The sequence below is a fragment of the Siphateles boraxobius genome, unplaced genomic scaffold, assembly GCF_051911475.1.
Source record: "Siphateles boraxobius isolate OS27281-9 unplaced genomic scaffold, OSU_SipBor_1 7, whole genome shotgun sequence".
In the NCBI taxonomy this organism is placed as follows: Eukaryota; Metazoa; Chordata; class Actinopteri; order Cypriniformes; family Leuciscidae; genus Siphateles; species Siphateles boraxobius.
In genome coordinates this window covers 11,519,708-11,545,447 of record NW_027509197.1, presented here as the reverse complement: position 1 = coordinate 11,545,447, position 25,740 = coordinate 11,519,708, and the positions used below count along the sequence as shown (strand labels likewise).

General features: G+C 38.4%; 2 protein-coding genes across 2 annotated transcripts; both read left to right on the top strand.

The window, feature by feature from the left end:
- The first annotated feature begins 17,224 nt into the window (after positions 1–17,224).
- LOC143723120 (tubulin alpha chain-like) lies at positions 17,225–19,145 on the top strand. The gene is made up of 4 exons (XM_077215101.1): positions 17,225–17,373; positions 17,469–17,691; positions 17,780–17,928; positions 18,012–19,145. Exons 1-4 carry the CDS (start codon positions 17,371–17,373, stop codon positions 18,984–18,986), a joined length of 1,350 nt encoding a protein of 449 aa, XP_077071216.1. The 5' UTR covers positions 17,225–17,370; the 3' UTR covers positions 18,987–19,145.
- Positions 19,146–20,293: 1,148 nt separating this feature from the next.
- Positions 20,294–25,171, top strand: LOC143723820 (tubulin alpha chain-like). The gene is made up of 4 exons (XM_077216620.1): positions 20,294–20,363; positions 23,379–23,601; positions 23,819–23,967; positions 24,053–25,171. The coding sequence occupies exons 1-4, from the start codon at positions 20,361–20,363 to the stop codon at positions 25,028–25,030; spliced, it is 1,353 nt and encodes a 450-aa protein (XP_077072735.1). The 5' UTR covers positions 20,294–20,360; the 3' UTR covers positions 25,031–25,171.
- Positions 25,172–25,740: the final 569 nt, after the last annotated feature.

Here is a 25,740-nt window from a genome sequence, read left to right as displayed (position 1 = left end):
GGAGCTCAATGATTTCAAGCGTGGTACCGTGATAGCTTGCTACCTGTGCAATAAGTCCATTCATGAAATTTCCTCACTACTAAGTATTCCACGGTCAACCGTTAGTGGTATTATAACAAAGTGGAAGCAATCAGGAACAACAGCAACTCAGCCACAAAGTGGTAGGCCACGTAAAATCACAGAGCGGGGTCAGCGCATGCTGAGGCGCACAGTGCGCAGAAGTCGCCAACTTTCTGCAGAGTCAATAGCTACAGACCTCCAAACTTCATGTGGCCTTCAGATTAGCTCAAGAAAAGTGCGTAGAGAGCTTCATGGAATGGGTTTCCATGGTAGAGCAGCTGCATCCAAGCCTTAAATCACCAAGTACAATGCAAAGCGTCAAATGCAGTGATGTAAAGCACGCCGGCACTGGACTCTAGTGCAGTGGACACGTGTTCTCTGGAGTGACAGATTCCGCTTCTCTATCTGGCAATCCGATGGACAAGTCTGGGTTTGGCTGTTGCCAGGGGAATGGTACTTGCCTGACTGCATTGTGCCAAGTGTAAAGTTTGGTGGAGGGGGGATTATGGTGTGGGGTTGTTTTTCCCAAATTTGTGAGAACAGTTTGGGGATGGCCCCTCCCAACATGACTACGCACCATTGAAAAAAGCAAGGTCCATAAAGACATGGATGAGCGAGTTTTTTTTTTGTGTACAGACCACAACATTGTCAAAATGATCCACGTTCACACGGATCAGCAAAAATGACTAAAAACACTGTTTTATTATTAATGCCAGGCCAGTAGTTGGTGCTGTGACATTGTAAAGTAACACTATGCACCTATAGAGAGCCTAAGTCCCTCCCCTCCGCTTCCGGCTAATGGGACCTTATTTCGGAAAAAATATGTATGGTAGTCAATGGCGAGAGACAACTTATCTTTTTATACCGTCTGAACTGTACCCTGAATTACACATATGATGTTTGTCAATTCAAAAGATAATTATGAAAGTCAAGAAAGTCACAGTTTGCCAAAAAACAGAAGTGTAACATTTAGTTTTATGTGAAAATCGCACAATGAACTACATCTCTCGTCTCGCACTATGTACATCAACAAGCTCGTATGTGTGCAGTCTGGTACAAAACACACAGGCATGATGGCGTAACGTTACGATTATAACGTTACTGTACGTTCAAACCGCCGCCGACTTGAGCGACAAAGAAGCTCCGTCCGCCCTGTCAAGGACGCTTGTCAAAAAGTATGGGGAAGCTTGTTGACGCTTTGGTCGCTCTGACGTAGCAGGGAGAAGAGAAGTGTCACAACATGAAATGTCACATGAGATTGGTGTTTTTCCATTCCACTTAACTGCTTTTCTATATAACTATGTAAACAGGCGCTAGACTGTGTGCTCAAGCTTCGTGTCTTTTGCCGCGTCTCGCGCATGTCACAGCATTTTAAAAAACGCGTCATTCAAGTTAAAATAAGTTCAACTTTAAGAACAAAAATTCAAACTATCCCAGCTATTTTAATCCCATGCCTCGTTCTTTTGTAACTGGTCCTTATAAGCAAACAACGTCATATCATAAATAATAGGAAACTCAGCAACGGCGATTATTAGCTTCTTCTCCATTTTCTCTGAACTAATGTTTTGGTAGGAACGAAAGTTTACATCGTGTGTTTCTCCGGAAGGGGAGGACTTAGCCTCTCTATAGACTGAACATGTAATACGCCTGTCACTGTTTTTACAAATTCGCGTTTTTGTAGTTTACACGGAGACATGATTTCCATTACACGAGAGTAGATGTTAAAACTTCATGCTGATTTGTACTCGGCTTTCGCCAAGATAAGCACCAACTAAGACGTAGCTTTACAGTAACCTATGCTTCTCCATTCATTTACGCTTCTTTCCATCTGGTGACGTGAATCTCCTTCTGTCTGGTGTTAATAGTGTATTTGCGCGTCAGCACACACAACGGCTGCAACCACAGTGCGGTCCCCCCATAACAACCCTCTGGATTGAGCGGAGTAGGGAACATCTCTAGGGTCTTCAAGTGGGCACCTTCCGTCCTCAGTGTTTCGTCGACTAGCCCACGACACCTCAAGAGGGCTCGACAGTGACTCTGGCGTCCCAGAGTCACCCCCTCCGTCCCCCACTCAACTCAGCCCAGCTTACTGACCTCTACTTCCCTCTTGCTGCTGAGACCTAACCACAATCTCACAATCTCTCCGCAACCCAACCATGCGCGCCAACCCGTTTGACTAAGGCTGTCGATACAATAACAGTATCAATTTTACTATGAAAGCCGTTTTCAAAAGTTTAGGTTTTCAGCCCCCTGAAACGTTATTGTCTAATGTATATGAACAGCCAAAACGCATAAAAAGTTTTCCATTTTTAGTTGAAAACAGTGTCATGTAAATGCTCCCTTAGTTGAAATGACTTGCACAGCCAATTTGATTATACTTATAAATTAAAGGCAGCAGCTGAACTTAAGTTTATAAGTTAAAATAGGTATACGTTTTTTATTTATTTTAATGAAACATCTAATGAAATGTATACATTTAATTAAAAAAAGAATAGTAAATAAATAAACTAAATACATGCAATGCAATCTCTTTCCAGACATAGAAAATATTAAAACAGTTTAATCAGTGCATTTCTTTGGGGTCATTTCTGCTCCTGAGCCACAATAATTTATGGGATATCATTCCAGATTCCTGAACCACAATGTAATAACGTTCAAAGTATAGCCGTATTTTTATATGTCAGGGTGAAATTTAATTAGCAAAGCAAAAATCAAACAACATGCACAGAAGCCAGGGCTGAATTGCCGTGGCCTTTGTGTACGGGTATGTGTGTGTTTGGTCAGTCTGGAGGATATATATAACAGGACAGGTATGATGGATAACTACCACATCTAATCAGGCTCTGTGTTTATCTTCCAGGATCATCCTAGTCAACTCACAGATTCATCCAGGGATGTATGTGTGTGTGGCTGTCAGAGGTGAGCAAATTAAATATTGACAGTTCAATTAGCCCTGCTTGCACCTAATCCTGCTGTAGGATATGCAGCCCCACCCACCAATATATATGTTTTTTAATCAGAGAGTCCTCACTGTGGCAGGAATGAAGGGACCACATGCAGCCATAATTCAAAACCACCTCACATTTCTGAATTGTGCGCCCTTTCCATAGTTCACATGCCAAGTAATGCTTTCTTAAAAATAAAAGAATGAGATATGCATATCTTAAGTAGAAAGCAGAAAAGCAAAAACACTACAAAAAACGATAACCTTTAGCTTTTAACCCCAATCGAAATGTATAGCTACACACCATTAGCCATTTGAATATCTCATGAATAGACAATATTTGAATAGCCATCGTGAATAACTCTGAAACAAATATCTGTGTACAGCCTGCGATCCATTTATGTACTGATTATGTCTGTGCTTTTATATCATAAACCTGTCATTCATAAATTACAGCATCGGATTTCCATCAGGAATTCATTAAATATTCTCTTAGATGATGACATGCACACATTAAATCTCTGTGTTTGTCTGGAAGGTTGTCGTTAAAATTTAATATTTGCTTTGCAAATCTATGCCAATTTGCAGAGTGACTGCATAGGCTGCGAGGTGTATTTAAATGTGTGATGATCTATAAGGGGATCAAGTCTAGGGGGCACAGAAAGGGTCCTAAAACGCATGTTCTCATCCAGAAAGAAATCTCACTTGAGAATAATTTTAGTATATTGAACATTACTGAAACTGTACTGTACAGGCCTGCTGCACTTAAGGTCAATGACAATATCTGTTTCCATCCACCTAATTTTGATTATTTTGGGATATCGCTGGAATGGAAACAGCAAGACGCGAAACAATTCTACAAATCCTCATTACAAAAACCTATGCACTAAAAAAAATGTATACGCCTTTTGTAAATGTATTATCCAATAAGAAGACATGCCTTATACTACGATGGAAAATAATTAATAAATACCTCAATGTGCAACAAACAAACAAACTTGTGACTTTGCCTCAACAGTGGATGTGACTGGATAAGTGGATTAACCAGCGAACGAATTTTATTGTACAGCATTTCTCAAATTTTGGTTTGATCATTCTGAAATGCCTGAGTCAAGGTTCCAAAAGGGGGTTTTCACAGTGATGCCATAGAAGAACCATCTTGTGTTCCCAAAAGAAACTTTCAGTGATCAGTTGTTAAAAGAACCACTTTTTTCTTAGTGTAAAGAACCTTTTAATAATCTGAAGAACCTTTGTTCACTATAAATTCATACTGTAAAATTCACTATAAAGAACCTTTTGAGCAATGAAAAGGTTCCATGGATGTTAAAGGTTCTTCATAGAACCATAGATGGTAATAAAGAACCTTTATTTGTAAGAGTGTACAAGCATGGGAATGCAAGATAAAATGGCAGGGTTTATTGTGTTTTGTCTGGATACTCTGAAACGCAAGTCATTTATGATGTAGGAAAAAAGAGCCACAATGGCTTTCTCGATTGCAGCAACTTACTACAGATATTTTTTGCCAATTTCCCAGGAAGTAATGAATTTGTTCTCTTGAACACATGGGATGGAAACGCCTTATTCGCAAATGTTTTATGCGATATTACAATTTTGCGCATAAGTTAAATTGGCAACTTTGGATGGAGACATATGAAGAAGGTTTATATAGAACTTATGCGACCAGAGAAACAAGCGCGCAGCGGTTCAAGTAGAATGAATTCATACGAAATCACCACCAAAACAGTTACGTTGTATGCATGAGATGGGGTTTGTATAGCTGCATCTGTGTAAAGCGGCATGTTGCCAGGTCTACATATGGCTTCAGCCCATTAAGGAAATGGTCTTGGACCAGCAGTCCGGACCAGGGAGGCCTAAAAGAGGAATTAGCAATCCGTTAACTGGCCGTTCTGTCAGAGGTTCTGACAAGCTGAAAGGGAGGAGCTGTCAAAAGCTAATTTATCTCCTATGGAACCCAACATGAAATTTCATTCGCTAATTAGAAACCCCCCACCCTTTCTGTTCTAGCACTTCGTCACCTCTCCTCGATCCTTCCGCCTCTCCGTCATCGTCCCGAGGGCACAACATCACAGTGACAATGCAGCATTATGGAAATAAATAGTTCCATTATGCCGCATTGTGTAGTGGAATTGGACTCGCTGCACTGCTTTAGTGATGGAGGAGGGTTCTACTTTGATTAAGACGGATGATTTATTGAGGAACGGTCGCAACATGTTTGGAGTCAAATCTAGCAAGGTCATACATTGCATACATGCATTCTAAAATAAGACCATTATGCTAAAGCACACTATTCCAACCATTTTCATTTTGTCATTCACTCTTAGATCAGCCTTTTATGCAGAATCAATTTTAAAAGCACAAGCTATTTTAGTGCATGTATTGCAAGTTAAAGGAGTAGTTCACCCAAAAATGAAAATTTTGTCATAATTTACTCACCCTCAAGTTGTTTCAAACCTGTATGAACTTCTTTCTTCTGCTGAGGATATTCTGAAGTATGTTGGTAACCAAACAGTTGATGGACCACATTGATTTCCATTGTATCCCCTCCCCCCATATTCCCCATATTATTTAAAATATCTTCTTTAGTTTTGTGTTCAGCAGAAGAAAAAAATCTTAAAGGTATGGAACAACTTGAGGGTGAGTAAATGATGACTATCCCTTTAACTGGGAAAACTACTGGTCTCCACCACTGTTTTTCTCCAAATAAGAAGTTTTAGGCATTATTAGATGCACAATCCTTATGAACAACTAATATATCTTGATGTTTTTTCATAAGTGCCTGATAAATAAGAAGATTTGTTTTCTCTAATGTGTGACTATAGCTGAATTTGTTTTCCTGTGAATTTTCCACTTGGCATCAAGAGAAGCTAATGCCACCTCCGAAAACAAGCTGAAGTGTTTAACAGCTCATCATGTTAATAAAAGCAGGGGACACTGCATCACAAAGGGTGTACAGCCACTTAAACAAATGCAGCCTGCGATGTCCTTTTCAAGCAGAGTCAACAGATGTCACTTAGTTGCTTTCTACTGAATAGGACTTGAGGTCAATCAGGCAGATAAAAGATTACTGTTTGGGAATCTCTCAATTATCGTCTCACTGACTGACCCCACAGAGACAAGATGGGGGGCAACACAGCCAAAAGCTTGTATTCAGTGAAAGAGGCCATTTATCAGGCTGCTTAACCCTTAAATGCGCTGGTGTGGTTGAAGGGTTGGACACTCGCTGCAATTGGACTAATTAAAACACTGCAGCACTGCTAAATGGTACATCTGGTCATGCATTAGTGAAATGTCCTGCTGTCCCTATACTGTGATTAATATGTCCTTTGCAAGCACTGATGAATCCCTAGTTTAATGCATTTTACTAATATAAAAACATTTTGCATAAAAAATGTACAATGCAAAAACAAAACAAAATAACAATTTTAATTGGAACTTGCATGCAACTGAAATGGCCAGACAAGGATTTAAATTTAAACATTAGACAGATGCTCCAAATTGACTTACAGTATATTTCAAGCACACATTTTATTGGTGTGAGAATCAAACCTGTGACCTTGGCATTGTTAGCTATACAAGTTGTACTACAGGAAAGACATTTACCATTAATTCAGTCTAATAATACAATATAATAGTGTATAGTAGTATATATAATAGTTTATATATATATATATATATATATATATATAAGCACAGTATCAACTGTTTTTTTTTTCTTTCTTCCTTACAGACAAAGAAAACTTGAATGGGGGATTAATTTCTATTCATTCCTTCAAGTTTATTCAGCAGCAGTTAGATCATCTAAAATGGTCTTTTGAATAAAGAATAAAATGACAATGAATGCTCTATTAAATCACAAGGCCTCACCCACAAATTTAATCTTGCGTACTTGTGTCTCTGAGTTTGTTTGTTTATGCTGTTTGCATTGGTAAAGAGCCATACTGCAGTGTGACTCTTCAATGGGAACAGAAGTCCTCAATTAATAAGCATCAAAGGACAGATTGTCATTTGTCTTTGGAAATGGTTGACATTTTAACACCTGGTATTGTTTACAGGTCAATGAAAACAAATCACAGAGAACTTTAAGTGCGTATGAGGTATTAAAGGCTCTCAGCATAGCTAACGTTATAGAATACATAATCTGTCTTTTATTATATAAAGTGTCAATAATAGAGACCTGAGATTAAGTTCAGAATTGGACTAAAATGCACTTTGATTCAGGATTCTTTTCAAATTTTCTTTTCCTGTTCTGCATATCTAGAAATTTATATTTCTGTTTCTTTGACTAAACGTACCCTGACGAAAAAGAAGTTTAAAGTGTCGAAGTGTGGTATGCTTCTTTTTAACTAAAAATAAGAAAGTGTACTTTCAGTCTACTTTTTATGTAATTCTTAGAAATAAACTTAAAATTGCACTTAAGTATACTTGACTGACTTATACTGACAGAAAGGTCTAAGTATATTTGGACTATACTAGTAACTCAATCTTTTGATCGGGATATTCATAAAAGTATAATGAAGTATTCTAAGCATACTTGGCTTGTAGTCATGTTTACTCTTTTGATTAAGTATAGCCTAATTAAATACTTTTTCACGTAGTTTTACACACTGTTTTATAAACATACATTGTTTGAAAATATTGATTTATAAAGAAAACAGATTTGTTACTAATTCTGAGTATTTTAATTTTTGTGGCTAGTCCACTGGTAGTGTACATTGGAATTTACTGAAAACATACTTTACTATTTCCCGCCATTGACAGAATTGTCCAGCAATCCATGTTTTTTACTGTTATATGGTAGGGGGCGCTATTACGCATCTTCTGAAAGAATCTCCGGATCCAAACACAGGTGAAGAAGCAAAAACAAGTGAAAGAAGATTGCTTACGCAAATGTAATGTTTTATGAAACTTAACCACATTCAAGTGTTGATAAAAAGGATGCATGAAGCTAGAATAAAATGTTTTCAAAATGGAAGGAGTTAAAGTACAGTTAAAGGTGCTATATGTAGCTTTTCTTCTAAAATGAATCCTTTTTTGTTGCCTGTGTGTGAAGGGGTTGTAATCACACATTACAATGATCCACTTGTCGGGTTTTGCTATTACCTCTGAAGGCCAGTATTCCTATTTCTATGTGAAGGCTCCGGGTCGGATTTACCGCGAAATCCATCGGATGTGACGTGCATGCGCGCTCCCGAGGCTCTCTCGTTGTTATATACAGTCTATGCGACGGCACTGCAGCTAACTCCATGGAGTCTGATAACACCAAAAAACGACCTGCCTCCAGCACAACACAGACTCCAACACAAACTCCACATAAATATAAAAAACAAAAAAAGTTTTATCTGCTGAAGCTCGTCATGCCAAACGTGAATCGAATCAACTTCGGACGAAAACACGGATCAACATCGGCAGAGCGTTTGAATTATGGAGAGACCTTTGCTTTGTTTTAGGTATAGGTATACATTTAGGTATATAAACAGACCCGGAGTTGGCTTTCATCCCTATTGTGATGCTTTCTCCGGTGTGTTGAAAGTCTCAGTGTGGCCGGTACCATGCGTGCTCGCTCTTGAGTTCGAGCACGCGCACTAGCGCTCTTGTAAAAATTGGTTGCAATCTGAAACATCACCGCTAGAGGCCGCTAAAACTACACATAGCCCCTTTAAAGGTATATTTCAAGTATAAAAAACCTAAACCTAACCTAAATAGGAACATATTAGTACTTAAAAGTGCTAAATAATATACAAATAGAAACTATAAGTATGATGTTATACTCACTTAAAGATATATATATATATATATATATATATATATATATATATATATATATATATATACACACACTTTATACTTGCAGTATAAAACTACTAACTACAAGTTTGCTAAGAGGATACTTCAAAGTGTACTTTAATAAGATAAAAAAATGCTACAAGTATTAAAATACTAAACCACTAGTTTACTTATAGTTCACTTGTAGTACAGATGCAGTACAAATGAGAAATGTAGTTGTGAACTAGTTGTGCACTTAAACTTTACTACTGTTATACTTAAACGTATAATTTTATATACTAAAAGTGGGCCACTTTAGTCACAAGCAGTATTTAAATAGTAAACTTCAAGTTTACTACTGTTATACTTATAGGACACTTAAAGGGGCTATGTGTAGTTTTAGCGGCCTCTAGCGGTGATGTTTCAGATTGCAACCAATTTTTACAAGAGCGCTAGTGCGCGTGCTCGAACTCAAGAGCGAGCACGCATGGTACCGGCCACACTGAGACTTTCAACACACCGGAGAAAGCATCACAATAGGGATGAAAGCCAACTCCGGGTCTGTTTTTATACCTAAATGTATACCTATACTTAAAACAAAGCGGAGGTCTCTCCATAATTCAAACGCTCTGCCGATGTTGATCCGTGTTTTCGTCCGAAGTTGATCCGATTCACGTTTGGCCTGACGAGCTTCAGCAGATAAAACTTTTTTTTGTTTTTTATATTCATGTGGAGTTTGTGTTGGAGTCTGTGTTGTGCTGGAGGCAGGTCGTTTTTTGGTGTTATCAGACTCCATGGAGTTAGTTGCAGTGCCGTAACATAGACTGTATATAAAAAGGAGAGAGGCTCGGGAGCGCGCATGCACGTCACATCCGATGGATTTCGCGGTAAATCCGACCCGGAGCCTTCACATAGAAATAGGAATACTGGCTTTCAGAGGCAATAGCAAACCCCGACAAGTGGATCATTGTAATGTGTGATTACAACCCCTTCACACAAAGGCAATAAAAAAAAGGATTCATTTTAGAAGAAAAGCTACATATAGCAACTTTAAACGTATAATTTTATATACTAAAAGTGGGCCAAAGTCGCAAGCAGTATTTAAATAGTACACTTCAAGTTTACTACTAGTACATTGATATTAGTATACTTACTACATAAAGTATTAGTATGCTTAAGTATACTTATTACATACTTGCTACATAAAGTATTAGTATACTTGCTACATAAAGTATACTTGCTGCATAAAGTATTAGTATACTTCCTACATAAAGTATACTTACTACATAAAATATACTTGAACTTCATAAAATTAACTTGAGGTATACTTCTTTTTCGTAAAGGTTATCTTAGGCTACTCTGAAAATGTCCATTTAAATCCTTGAAATGAGGAAATTAATTCTCAATGGTTCCATCTAGGCCAAACTCAGCTTTTATTTGTAACCTTGAGTGTGAGAACTAACTATAGATTAAGTGTAAAAACATTTGCAAAAAATTTGGTGCATTTAGATGCATGCTCACACGGTTAAATATCAATATTACAAATTTTCTGATAAAATATGCAACAGTGTAGCAAAGTCCTGGTGTTCCAACACTGCCTGTCCATTTAATCAACATGAAGGCTTGTCTACTGTATGTCACTGTTTCAGGAAAATGAATAAGGTTTACGGTAAAAGGACTCTGGAGGGTGTGTGTGTGTGTGTGTGTGACAGTGAGTGAGAGAGAGAATGTGTGCCAGGGAAAGAATCCCACTGAATTATTTCAAAAACTCACACAGAAGGAGGGAACAGAAGTGTGTGTGTGTGTGTGTGTGTGTGTGTGTGTGTGTGTGTGTGTGTGTGTGTGTGTGTGTGTGTGTGTGTGTGTGTGTGTGTGTGTGTGTGTGTGTGTGTGTGTGTGTGTGTGTGTGTGTGTGTGTGTGTGTGTGTGTGTGTGCGCGCATATGCCCAACCCCTCTTAGTCTATTGACATGATAATGGGTACAAATTGATGAAGACTTTTCACTCTCACTCTGACAACAGTGTGGAAGAATACACAAATGTTCCACCACCCACTAACAGGAATAAATCACGATCCTACGCCTCCTCCTAGGCCTGCCATTGTAGAGGCTCCTTTAATCAACTAATTCCCATCGACACCCCTAACTCGTGCTGCGTCTCCTGTTTTGTCTCATCTCTCTCACGGCCATACAATCCCATCAGTCTTAATCTGTTTTAACAAGGCCCTAATCCACCAATTAGACCCTCACGTTAAGACATGGCTGATAAATTACCAGCGTGCTTTAACTGTCACAGGATTAAAGCATGTTACAAATTCTGTAAATCCATTAGTAATAAACCATGATCAGAACTTTGAGAGACCGTATAAATGGTCAAAACCATAAGCCTAAAATTACACAAACAAAAATACCAAGAACAGATGTCTTGAGCCTAACAACCTAGATTGAAATAATTCCTTGTGTAGCCGATAAGACAAAACTACCATTTTGTAATGTTTTAAGAACATTTTCCCTGGTTATATGAACATTAATTTTCTCGTTATGCAAACATCCTGCCAATGTTCTCAAGGAAATGATGTTAAGTGAGATATAGTGCTAAAATATACGGTTTCATAACAATAAAAAAAAAAATTGATTACATAACAGAGGCCAATAAAGCTGATGATTCATTAACTCGTGAATGTAAATTTTTAATTAAAAATTGTCAAACTGGTCGTACCAATATTTAAATAATGTTACTCTAACAATGTGTTAGTAGCATTTTCATGCTAATGTTTTGAGGAAATGTATCTTTAAATCTAACATTTGCATTACCGAAAGAACATTTTATTCGTAATTTTGAGAGAACCTTTACAGAATGTTTTAGTCAAAGTTCTGAGAAGTTTTGCTGAGAAGACTGGACGTTTTTGTAAGTAGCTAGTAATGATTAACATATCAAAAAGAGTTTGTCCTTTGCAAACTTACATAACTAAAAACAACACAATGACAGCTGGCGTGTTATAACTGACTATTTAAGATATGTGAAGATATGAGATATGTGAAGATATCTGAATTCCACATTAAAGGCCAGTTCACATCAAGGATGATATATACATAACTATACTGATAAATATTTAGTTCTAAAATTATTCTAAATGTCAAAGAATAGCAGAGTTTACACCACAACTATAACGATAACGGCACAGAGAAACAATATCGTTGGAATCACTTGCAGAACTATTTTTTCCCAGCTGATGAACGATAAAAACATAGACAACATCAGAACCTATCAGATTCCTGCCCTTAAAAGAGCTCAAGCATTTAAAGAAGACGACGACAAAACTGTAATGTACGCATTTAGAATAAACAGAACGGTGACGTCCGATGGTGTGGATGCAGGTCTCATTATAGTTATCGTTCTTGGTGTGAACAGGACTTAACAGTGTCTTTTTAGGCTGCTAAACAGTTTTTAGATTAAGATCACTGCCCACATGCCAGTGCAGTGAAATGTTATTACAATTTCAACTCTCAAATAGATGATGATATGTGCAAACGATACTTTAGTAAATATGCCATGTTGGCAATTTCATATTCTAATTGCATAAGTGAATGAGGAGAAAGTTGAGTGTGTAAATGAATTAAATCAATAATTATCTGCATTGATCCATGTCCGTATTGATTATCCCAAAACGCTTTGCGTTTTCCAATCTTCTCAGTGGGATTCAGAGTCTACAGAAGGGCTCCGAGCTCAAAGCGTTTACATGGAGATGAAATGCTCACCTTCAGGAGAGAAGTGACTGGAAAACAGTCACAAATAAATGGAATCAATGTAATCAGCTAACAGCTGAACGCCATTGCCAGTTTCACACCATTTGTGTTTTAGTTGCTCCCAGGGGCTCCATCTAAAACCAGCATGGGAAATATTCTTAATTAGATTACATAGGAAATATAATTTCTTAATCACATAGCATGCTTCGTTGAATTGTAAATAAGAGACATTTTTCCTACTCTAAGTTTTCCATCAAAAACAGCCTTCATGTTGTCTTATGCCACCAAAAACAAAAAGTGGCAGGGGAATGCATGAAAGACAATCAAATACACTGTAAGCATGAGACCCAGGGTTGTTGACGAGGACGTAACTGTGGCAAACCTTAATCAAAGTGTAATTCATTCCTCTGCGTGTGTGTATGAGCTACAGGGTTAAGGTCACTCTAGTGATTAATTTAGACATGGAAAGAGGTACGACGTCACTTTGAGCTTGCTGACCTTGATGGTTGTAAATCTATTGGCCAACATATTTCTTTGTGATGCTCTGAGACCTGTTGGCCACTGCTTAGTGGATCCTTTGCCTGATTTCATAAGCTGCATATTACAGTAGGCGAAGCAGCTGATTCTCAGAATGTGAACCTGGAAACGAGTTTATGTGTTCGCAAATAATATATAAAAGTGGAATGCCATAAATTGTTTATGTCGACATGAATTTTTCAATGACTAATTCCAATTTCCACTTTTTAACGTTCCAATTTTTAGCATTTGGTTCTACTTTGTCCCACTAGACAATATCCTAATTTTTGTGTATTGGAATTTGTAGTGTGTAGTGCATTTTGCTAAATGTATTCATTCATCAACCCAAGATCCATAATAATAATGGTTTAAATGTTTTAATTCCCATGTTTTTAACATAGTACATTTGGGGCTGCTGGAAGTCATGCACTTTCAATTAGTCTTTTATTCATAGTAGTTTATTTTATTCATTATATAAACTCTTACTAAAACTATATCATCTCACAATGAAACTATTCTCCTCACCACATGACTTAGAGTTATACTGTCCCCTAGTGGTGTTTTTGCAACAATGCACAATGGATCAGTTATCTTCAGAAACATTTATAGCCTACATCGTTGTCCGTTGATGAGCATTTTGCTGAATAAATAAGCTTTTTTGTGAATAACAAATCAAACTCTCTCAAGCAAGTTGCAATAGTTTACATTTTCAAACCAATCTTAGTGTGCTATCTAAAGCGACACAGAGGAATAGGCCTACTGAACAATTCAATATCATTACAAATCACTTATTAAAAGTGTAATCGTATTGTTTTTCCATTTATATCTACCACTTTAAAGATAAACATACCAATAACAGAGGGTTCCAGACAAAGTTGGCTTGCGGGACAGGGGACACATAGCCTACTGAAGAAACACCCCAAACGTTTTACCTCTGGACACTCGCTTTGCCCACATGGACAAATAGCCTATACAGAACAAGAAAAGAAGAACAAACTAATAAAATGAAAGTTTGTTGGTTTTGTTCTGGCATTTAAATGCATTTCTAATGAAGTAACGTTACTGTCACCCAGCAAACATTTGGACGTTTAATGCCGTCCTACGGCGAGACTTCGGCAAGTTAGGCTACAGTCGGTCCAATGTTTGCTGGGCATTTAAATGGGCCCTATACCAAAATGTATGACTTTTTTTATTCCACCCACATGCACTATTTGAAAACATAAACATATTATAAATAAATACCCAATTACACCATGTGATAAGCAGTCGGATGCTGTCATAAAGACATCTGATTTGTTCTGTCTGTAAATAAATGACCTGATTTGAATGCCCTAGCTGCTTTTAAATTCTATATCCAAGTAAGATGTTTAATACATATTAGGGAAATTAACAAAAATGTTGAAAATATATTGTATTGGATTTGCATATTCTATATTTCTATGCCATGTTCGTCGTTTACATTTTACAACCGCTAGGAGCCAGTATAACTTATCCCATCTTTGGAGCTCAGCCAAAGCGTTAAAGGGGTGGTTGATGATGATTTCACTTTTCTAACTTTAGTTAGTGTGTAATGTTGCTGTTTGAGCATAACCACATCTGCAAAGTTACAACGCTCCAATTTCAAAGAAAAGGGAGATATTTTCGTTCAAAGAAATAGCTTTTTAAGGACTACAACAAACAGCTGCAGGGACTACAGGACATTCCTCCCAGGTAAGTGACAACACTAACCCTAAAATTTACATAAACCCCGCCTATGGGAACGCGATTTATAGATTATCATGACAGAATATTAGCCTGGGAAAACCCAGACAACTTCCGGTAAAATTAGATTTGCTCTGAAAGTTAGTCTGGCAAAGAGCTCATTCAAGCCCATTTCCAATCCGTCGAAATCGAGGCACCAATCAGAAACGTTGGGGCGAGCTTTACATGATGACGACAGCGCTGGGATTTTGAAGCAGATTTTGTAGCTTACATTATAAAGATGGATGCTGCCGTCGAGCATCACTCGTTCAAATCAGCTATCGCGTCTGTTTTACGCGCTTTTGTGATTCTGTGTGAGGTTAGGTAGGCTAATAGGGAGCCTAAGTCCCTCCCCTCCGCTTCCGGCTCATGGGACCTTATTTCGTATAAAAAATATGTATGGTAGTCAATGGCGAGAGACAACTTATCTTTTTATTCCGTCTGAACTGTACCCTGAATTACACATATGATGTTTGTCAATTTAAAAGATAACTATGAAAATCAAGAAAGTCACAGTTTGTCATAAAACACAAGAGTAACATTTAGTTTTATGTAAAAATCGCTCAATGAACTACATCTATCGTCTCGCATTATGTACTCACCAAGCTCGTATGTGTGCAGTCTGGTACAAAACACACAGGTATGACGGCGTAACGTTACGATTATAACGTTAGACTATAGAAAAAATGACAGCTTCTGTAAAGTTAGCTTCATTCATTGAGAAAAGCTTTGATGTCACTTGCGGGTCTTTTGGGTTTGCGGTCTTTGTTAATTACTATTTTCACAGTCTTCAACAGTTTTACATTAAACTGTGACTTTCTTGACTTTAAAATGTAGCTATCTTTTAAATTGACAAACATCATATGTGTAATTCAATGCACATATTCAATCGGGATCCAAATATTTGTTTTCTCGCCATTGACTACAATATTTTTCCGAAATAAGGTCCCATGGTGGTCCACAGGAAGGGGAGAGACTAAAGCCCAATTTATACTTCTGCGTCGAACTCGCGCCGTAGCTACGTCGTAGGCTGTGTGTAGCGCGCGTACCCTTCGGCGTACCCTGACGTGCACCTCTCCAAAAATGTAACAACGCGTCAATTCTACGCGGACGCAAGCTGTGATTGGTCTGCTCAAACCGCTCCCTCGGGTTTCACATGCTCCCTCTGCGTGCGTCAACGTGGACAACGACGCAGAAGTATAAATTAAAACCAATGCGTAGTCTATGGCGTAGAGGCTCCGGCGTAGTTCCGACGCAGACGTATAAATCAGCCTTTAGGCTCTCTATAGAAGCTGCTAAGGACACAAGTTGTTGTGGGTCCGCCGGGAACAGCAGCACATTTGCATTTAAAGGGACAGACACAAAAACGGCGCGTATTTGCTCACCCTCAAAAAGTGACAACTTCAACATGCTATATAAAAATGTGTGTTGTATTTTGAGCTAAAACTTCACTTACACACTCTGGGGACATCAGAGATTTATTTGACATCTTGTGAAAAGGGCATTATATCACCTCTTTAAAGTTGAATGAGGTTAGCATGTTACTATGACTCCCATAGTAGGGGTCCATCAACTGTTTGGTTACTTACATTCTTCAAAATATCTTCTTTTGTGTTCAGCAGAAGAAATAAATTCATACAGGTTTGAAACAACTTGAGGGTCAGTAAATGATGACAGAATTAACATTTTTGGGTGAACTATCACTTTAACATTGCTCTGGAGGCAGATACTTTCGGAAACAGATACATGTAGTCACAGAGACAGAGCAGTATAAAATCCTCTTAATTCTGTTCAGTTTCTGAACATCACAGGCTCTGCCATCACAGCAGATACTCAGGTTACAAGAAAAAGGATGTAACATGCGCTTTCATGCTAGATTTTCTCGGAAGCCACATAAAAGGAACATAAGGTATAGTTCTCAGCATCTATACAATTAAATCTGAGCAACTATTGTATTACTATTTTTCAATCTCCTGCAACAAACCTCATTCAGAGCACACACACACACACACACACACACACACACACACACACACACGCACACACACACACACACACACACACACACACACACACACACACACACACACACACACACATACACGGTGTCACATTACTCCAACTCTCTGAAATAAGAGGATCCATTATTAATTCATGAAAGTAGCTCCTCCACATGAGTTAGCTACAAATTATTTCTTAGATATAGGCTTCTTTGTGTTGAGAATACATGAAAAAAGATTTTGCACACATAAAGGCAAATAGTTTGCTCAGCTGTGCTTTTGTCAAAATGTTCCCCAGAGGATCAAAGAAGGTTTTTGTAATATTGTTCACCAGTCTATTCATTTTTATATCTTCCCCTAACAATAAACTAGTCCTCTGAGTGTAGGAGGCACTAACCTCATTCTTTTTCGTTTTGTCTTTGTTTTTCAGCCTGAAGATAGTATCGACATCAGTGACTTCTCTTATTACAGTGAAAAGTTACCGCATGATGCTCCGGGTATAAATATGTTTGGTGTCAGACTTTGACACATTAAGAGCTTCGTTCCGAACCCTGAGCATCGGCTGGAAGACAAAATACAATATGGTAACTCATAACTTTTTTGTATTAGACATGATTTTAATATAATATTTGGTCTTATGGTTAAATCAATATGAAAGTAAATATTTCTGATTCTGCAGCGTGAGTGCATTTCCGTTCATGTTGGCCAAGCTGGAACACAGATTGGAAATGCATGCTGGGAACTTTACTGTCTGGAGCACGGTATCCAGCCCGATGGACAGCTGCCCAGTGATAAGACAATAGGAGGAGGAGACGATTCCTTCAACACTTTCTTCAGTGAGACGGCTTCTGGAAAACATGTTCCACGTGCAATCTTTGTTGATCTGGAACCCACTGTGATTGGTATGGTATGGTATTTAAAATAGCATGTGAATACCACAATGATGAAAAAAAAAATCAGACTGAAACGTTCAGCTTTCTATGAATGTAGATGAAGTACGGACAGGCCCCTACCGCCAGCTCTTTCACCCAGAACAACTAATCACTGGAAAAGAAGACGCTGCTAATAACTATGCCAGGGGACACTACACCATCGGCAAGGAGATCATTGACTCAGTTCTGGATCGTATTCGCAAACTGGTAATATTTTTTGGTCTGATTTAGTTTGTAAAATGACTGTAGAAGTATGTATGGTAAGCTTGCTTTCTCCTCTCTTCCAAAAGACTGATCAGTGCACTGGCCTCCAAGGTTTCCTGGTGTTCCACAGTTTTGGTGGAGGTACTGGCTCTGGCTTCACTTCCCTGCTGATGGAGCGTCTCTCTGTCGACTACGGCAAGAAGTCCAAGCTTGAGTTTGCCATCTATCCTGCTCCTCAAGTGTCCACAGCGGTGGTGGAGCCCTACAACTCCATCCTGACCACCCACACCACCCTGGAGCACTCCGATTGTGCCTTCATGGTGGACAACGAAGCCATCTATGACATCTGCCGTAAAAACCTGGACATTGAGCGTCCGACTTACACCAACCTCAACAGGCTCATTGGGCAGATCGTGTCCTCCATCACGGCCTCGCTGAGATTTGATGGAGCTCTGAATGTGGATCTCACCGAATTCCAAACCAACTTGGTGCCCTACCCACGTATCCATTTCCCTCTGGCAACATACGCTCCAGTGATCTCTGCTGAAAAGGCGTATCATGAGCAGCTTTCTGTGGCTGACATAACCAATGCCTGCTTTGAGCCGTCAAACCAGTTGGTGAAATGTGACCCTCGACATGGTAAATATATGGCCTGCTGTCTTCTTTATCGTGGAGATGTGGTGCCCAAAGACGTCAATTCTGCCATCGCTGCTGTTAAGACCAAACGCACCATCCAGTTTGTAGACTGGTGCCCCACTGGATTCAAAGTAGGAATCAACTATCAGCCTCCAACGGTGGTTCCTGGTGGAGATCTGGCCAAAGTACAGAGAGCCGTTTGCATGTTGAGCAACACTACAGCCATTGCTGAGGCCTGGGCTCGTCTAGACCACAAGTTTGACCTGATGTACGCCAAGAGAGCCTTTGTGCACTGGTATGTGGGTGAGGGAATGGAGGAAGGAGAGTTTTCAGAGGCCAGAGAAGACATGGCTGCTCTGGAGAAGGATTATGAAGAAGTCGGCACTGACAGCGTGGGATATGATGAGGATGGAGTGGAATTTTAAATGCTGTTTTTGTAATCTCAGGGTAATCAGATATTTTAATCTACTAAAATGAGTTTTAGCGTGTTCTTTTTGGGAGGCTATTCTTTCGTTGGTATCACTTTATAATGCTATTCTATAAGTTAACATTAGTTAATGCAATAGGCACATAAAATAACAATGAACAATACTTGTACAGCATTTATTAATTTCTACAAATACAAATTAAATATATTTCTTTATATATATATATATATATTATCAATGAACATGTTAATGAATTATGAACAAACATTTGAACAACCAATAAATTAATAAATGCTGTAAAAAAAAAAGGTTTATTGTTTGTTCATGATACCCAACGCATTAACTAAATGTTCCCAGTTCTTTTTCTACATTTAATTTCTCATGCAAAAGTTAAATCAATTAAAAAGCAAAGATTAATTGGAAAAAATACAATAGAATTAAGCAGTCAAATGTCTTTTTAAGAAAAGTTGTTGTTATAAAAACCTGCACTCTTTTCATGATATACTGTTGGACATGCCATCTGTTTAAAATCTATGTGTATTTGCACATGCAAAAGTGATAAAGGCCTAAAGGACAAAACAGAAAATCTTCCAGCATGACACCCCTCCCCCAACCGGTGTCTAAGCAGCACAAAAATGACCACCTGCTGTAGCTGTTATTCATGATTCAGCTGTTTGTTCATGTCATTGGGCATCAGTATGAAATGCTTGATATTGTCTGTGCTTTCACTGTAGCACAGAAATTAAAGTCTGATGACAATTGGGCCTGTGTGTTCATTTTCTTCCTGTACAGCAAGAACCATGTTAATAGAAAAACCTTAGTCTGTAATGCTCTTTTTGCTTTGTAAACACTGAGAAACAGATATCTGTTTTCAAATACAGGGCTACATTTACAGTACTTCGACACAAATTTTGTCTTTCACACAAAAGACTTGTGAAGTAATTACATATATGAAATTACAATTTCACCCTAAAGCATTTAAACTTGACTTTCTTCATGCAGGAATCACAAAAAATAGTCAGTATATCCGTTTTCCAGCAGTTGTTATGCAGCCTTAACACATGAACATGAAGAACTTTGACTTATAGCCTGTAAAAATCCTTGCTGGCATCTTTTCAAATACCCAAAAAGCTAGTATAGGGGGCAGATGGTTTTCACAGACCCCAAACTCCCAAGAGGGAGCGAGACTATGCTTCTGTAGGAAGGACGGCCCTTCTGAATGACTATCCTCACTCCAATGGGCGATCCCACTTCCTGTTAACCCCCTCCCTTACTCCTCCCTTTCTATAAAAACCCCACCTCTCCTTTCTTCTCCACATCTGCCTTCTCTATTCCGAATCCTCAAGTCGGCCTGAAGGGAAATCTGACAAGATGGTAAGTTCTTAGTGCTTGATCGATTCTTATTTCTAATCTTTTCATTAATCACTGACTTAAAATCCACATGTAAATTTTTTTATTGTACATTTTATGCACTTAAGGGATGCTAGGAGCTTTCAGTAAACATTGACACGTTGATAATTCTCTTACAATAATGTGTTATTTTTTGTGTCAAAGACAAAGTTAGCAGCAATGTAGTTAAACTATCGAAACTCGTTTTAATGATTAAGAGTGAAGCATTAAGCCATGCAAGGTTTCAGGCACAGAGCTGGCCTTTCATTACACAGAGGATGTGGCTACGGCCTTCAAATCCTGATCCCAGACTATGACACACATGTCAGCAGGGAACTCCAATACTTTGCTTTTTCTGAATATAACATTTATCTATGTTTGGTGGATCTGCAGTCAAAATAGCTCACTTAACCTGTCAACCAAAGAGGAGAAAAAGGGGAACTACACCATGAAAAATGCAGTTGTTACTCACAGAATGAATGCATTCATGTCTTTTTGACATATAAAGAAGCATTGGTAGATGAGATCATGAGTGACAAAATCCGGAGCATAGCAGAATAATAGATAGAACTGTTCTAGTGAAAAGGCCGAGAGAGATTTATCTGTGTATGACACAAAGAAGGGTGTACAGCTGGTACGGGGGGTGGGAGCGAGGGGGGGGGGGGGGGGGGGGGGGGGTTGTTAGTGGGGGGAATACAGGACGGGACTGAGGGTAAACATGCATGTAAATATGATAGAAAAGAAACTGAGTTTTACATTGAACAAAATAGGTCCAAAAGAGTAGGAAAATGCATGAATTTTTGAGCTTTGGGTGTAACTTTAAAAATTGCTCATTCAAAACAATAAAAGAAAGCATCTAGTTCAGTGGTTCTCAATCTTTTTGACTCCAAGGCGCCTCATTGTCCACAAAAAAACACGAAGGCTTGTTTTCAAAACGGTAACACTTTACAATAAGGTTTCATTTGTTAACATTAGTTAATATATTAACTAACATGAACTAACAATGGGGAATATATTTGTTACAGTATTAATCTTTGTTAATGTTAGTTAATAAAAAATCCAGCTGTTCATTGTTTGTTCACAGTGCATTAACTAATGTTAACAAATACAACATCTGATTTCCATAATGTATTAAAAAATGTTATAATTAACATTACCTAAGATCAATAAATGCTGTAGACGTATTGTTCATTCTTAGTTCATGTTAACTAAAGTAGTTAAGTAATGTTAACATATGAAACCTTATTGTAAAGTATTACCTTCAAAACCTATTTTAAAGGGCTAAATTCTATAAAGTATAAGAAGTAACTAAAATAATTATATTAAAAATAAATCATTATAATGTCAGAATTTCAGAGGATTAAGGAACAGAACGTTCTTCAGGGTTCACACTCTTTTTAACCAATGAGTGTCCATGACTCTTCCAGTTGTTTATGATTTCATGGATAATAATGTTTTAAAAATATATTTCATTTTCTGTAAAATAAAATATTTCATTGCCACTGTTCAACCTGAAGAGGGCAGCATTCAGACGTTTTTACACCATGTATTCGTTTGGGTCACATGACGTCACTGTAGCTTTGCGCCGCCATGTTGACGACCGACGGTCTCAGTAATGCCTGCAATATGTTGTGCAGTTGGATGCAACAACAGCCGAAAGAGGAACCCCGAACTGGTATTTTATTCTATACCGTAAGAAAGGATAGAATAAATGTCTCATATTGTATCATGTCTCATCTTTCTGTTCGCACACACCCGACCCGAAGCGTGCCGCCATAGACCCCTATTCAGTGCGCTAGTAATGAATTGAGCTCTGTTTCGTGTCTGAATGGACAAATACACACAACATTATGTTTAAATGTCCGTTTTGGAGAGTATTCATGTAAAATATGTCGGTTATGTCTTAAACAGAGTTGTCATCCAGTCTCTTTGGTAGAGAGAGAGAGACGAGGAAAACAAACAAGAATGCAAATGGAAATTATCGCGGCAGGAAAAATTATCGAGCTCATTTTTTTAACATGCGATTAATTGATTTATTGACTATCGCGAAAGGCCTAATACAGCCACGGCTCACAGCTAGCTCAGTTGTTAGCTGAGCCACTTAGCTAACAACTCGCTACCTAGTCAGAGCAAACTACCACCAAATTATTTTTATAATACCTACATTCCCCATGATTAAATATAAATCCTTGGTGGCCAGGTGCCGCACTTTTACGTTTATTACCCATCCAACAACAGCATATTGATACGCGTCTGTACTCTTGAAAGCCTTCAAGCAATCCCCACTGTATGGGGAGGGGTTATGTACAAGATAAAATATATATATATCATGGAAGGCAAATTGGGGCAAGTCAGGGGCAGATAATAAATGACAAAAGAAAACTGGGGGTAACAAATAAGGATCGGAGCCTAAATTAAAAATGTTATCCATGTATCTCTGTCTTTCTCTCTCATTCAAATGGGCAGTTTGGGCGGCCATAACGGGTGAGAGTGGTCGTCAATATGGCGGTGTTCTATTTCTAGTGACGTAGGTGGCATCTATGAATAGTAGAATTAAAACACTTTATACCAAATGTCAAAAATTGTACTCGAATCAATGAACAGCATTAATAAAGCCCCAGTCTTACAGATCATTAATTAAAAAAAAGTTGTTTTAGGGTAAAGGTACCCTTTAATTGAATATTCATCATAAAAATGCCAATTGCATTTTAAGATTTTAGTAATTAAATATTTTTCCAGGTCTAGAAATCCTAAGGAATACTTTGATTTTTACTTGTTTTAGCTTATTTAGATTCTTTTGTCTAATGTTAAGTCACCTTGAGGCCCCCTTGGAAATTTGATGAGGACCTGGCCCCCTGATAGTTAAATATTTGGAGCTACCATGTTACTGTATCTTTAATTTCTTAGACAGCCATAATATGTAAGAGTATTTAGCAAATATACGTACAGCTGACACCTATATTCATATATTAATATACTTTACCCTCCTTCTCTCTCCAGCGTGAATGTATCTCTATGCATGTTGGCCAAGCAGGGGCCCAAATGGGAAATGCATGCTGGGAGCTTTACTGTCTGGAGCACGGTATCCAGCCGGATGGACAGATGCCTAGTGATAAGACAATAGGAGGAGGAGATGATTCCTTCAACACTTTCTTCAGCGAGACAGGAGCAGGGAAACATGTTCCACGAGCAATCTTTGTTGATCTGGAACCCACTGTGATTGGTAAGTTGAACCTGAGGAACAGAATATAATGAATCTAAATGATCATGAAAACATTTGACAAAATATTGGAAAAGCAACATATCTTTCAAAAAATGTATTTCCTTATAAGAAGCAATCAAATACAAACTATTATTGGATTTCCCATTAATTATTATTTATTTGCTATTTAGAATTAAAAAAAAGAATAGGAATTTAAACTAGTTTTTTTCATCTTCAGATGAGGTGCGCTCAGGCACATATCGCCAGCTGTTCCATCCAGAGCAACTAATTACAGGCAAGGAAGATGCTGCCAATAACTATGCCCGTGGTCATTACACTATTGGTAAAGAGATCATTGACCTAGTGCTGGACAGAACTCGCAAACTGGTATGGTTTATAAAAATTTGACTTAGAAGCATTAATGATTATGAAATGTAATTTCTAATAAGCTGATTTACTATAAATCCAACAGGCTGATCAGTGTACTGGCCTTCAAGGATTTCTCATCTTCCACAGTTTTGGTGGAGGTACTGGCTCTGGCTTCACTTCCCTGCTGATGGAGCGTCTCTCTGTCGACTACGGCAAGAAGTCCAAGCTTGAATTTGCCATCTATCCTGCTCCTCAAGTGTCCACAGCGGTGGTGGAGCCCTACAACTCCATCCTGACCACCCACACCACCCTGGAGCACTCCGATTGTGCCTTCATGGTTGACAACGAAGCCATCTATGACATCTGCCGTAAAAACCTGGACATTGAGCGTCCGAGTTACACCAACCTCAACAGGCTCATTGGGCAGATCGTGTCCTCCATCACGGCCTCGCTGAGATTTGATGGAGCTCTGAATGTGGATCTCACCGAATTCCAAACCAACTTGGTGCCCTACCCACGTATCCATTTCCCTCTGGCAACATACGCTCCAGTGATCTCTGCTGAAAAGGCGTATCATGAGCAGCTTTCTGTGGCTGACATAACCAATGCCTGCTTTGAGCCATCAAATCAGATGGTGAAATGTGACCCTCGACATGGTAAATACATGGCCTGCTGTCTTCTTTATCGTGGAGATGTGGTGCCCAAAGACGTCAATTCCGCCATCGCTGCTATTAAGACAAAACGCACCATCCAGTTTGTAGACTGGTGCCCCACTGGATTCAAAGTAGGAATAAACTATCAGCCTCCAACGGTGGTTCCTGGTGGAGATCTGGCCAAAGTACAGAGAGCCGTTTGCATGTTGAGCAACACTACAGCCATTGCTGAGGCCTGGGCTCGTCTAGACCACAAGTTTGACCTGATGTACGCCAAGAGAGCCTTTGTGCACTGGTATGTGGGTGAGGGAATGGAGGAAGGAGAGTTTTCAGAGGCCAGAGAAGACATGGCTGCTCTGGAGAAGGATTATGAAGAAGTCGGCACTGACAGTGTGGGAGATGAGGACGAAGAGGGAGAAGAATATTAAAGAGTTTGAAACAACCAAGTTCTACTTAGCTGCCCTGCAAATATAAAATCTGATCATTAAGGTTTTGCATAAGTAATTACTTGAAAATTCCATTTGCATTACAATTGGTTTTAAATTAATAAAATATGAACAATAAAAAAATTATTATTTTGTTTGTGTGTTTTCTCACTCATCTCAAGACATAATACCTCTCTTATTTTTTTCAGGTAAGCGGAGCTTCTATCCCTTATGTGATTTCTGTCCCGTCACTAAAAATAATCAGGTGGTCGAGATAAAACAATCATAAAATAGCAATTGAAGTAATTAGAGAGATTGAATGACTTGCATGACAGCAATAAAAAATAAATAAATAAATACAAAAATACGCTTTTGGCATCAACTAAGTCTATAATATATGGAGAGGACCATCTTTTTGCATCCCTTCACTTAAAGGCAGTTTCACAGTTGCACTAAATTATTTTTCTTTCTTGTTTTTGTTCAGTGTGACTGATTACTCTGTGTTTGAAGTTTTCTTTATATTTGCCACATTCAGGGTAAAGTGCATTACACTACACATATATGTGAAGCATCAAAAATTTTGACAGTGGTAAAACATATACTACATTTATTCATTCAGTATATACAGATACATTTGAATAGCTGACAAAGGAAATACAATGGGATGGGCAGTTAGCCAATGCTGGTAGATGCTGCAACTACATTCTGTGGGC

Excerpts from the sequence above, each read along its gene's own strand:
- LOC143723120 (XM_077215101.1), top strand. Across the intron at positions 17,692-17,779 it reads TCTGGAACCCACTGTGATTG|ATGAAGTACGGACAGGCCCC; the intron begins GTATGGTATGGT and ends CTATGAATGTAG. Across the intron at positions 17,929-18,011 it reads TGGATCGTATTCGCAAACTG|ACTGATCAGTGCACTGGCCT; the intron begins GTAATATTTTTT and ends CTCTTCCAAAAG.
- LOC143723820 (XM_077216620.1), top strand. Across the intron at positions 23,602-23,818 it reads TCTGGAACCCACTGTGATTG|ATGAGGTGCGCTCAGGCACA; the intron begins GTAAGTTGAACC and ends TTTCATCTTCAG. Across the intron at positions 23,968-24,052 it reads TGGACAGAACTCGCAAACTG|GCTGATCAGTGTACTGGCCT; the intron begins GTATGGTTTATA and ends TAAATCCAACAG.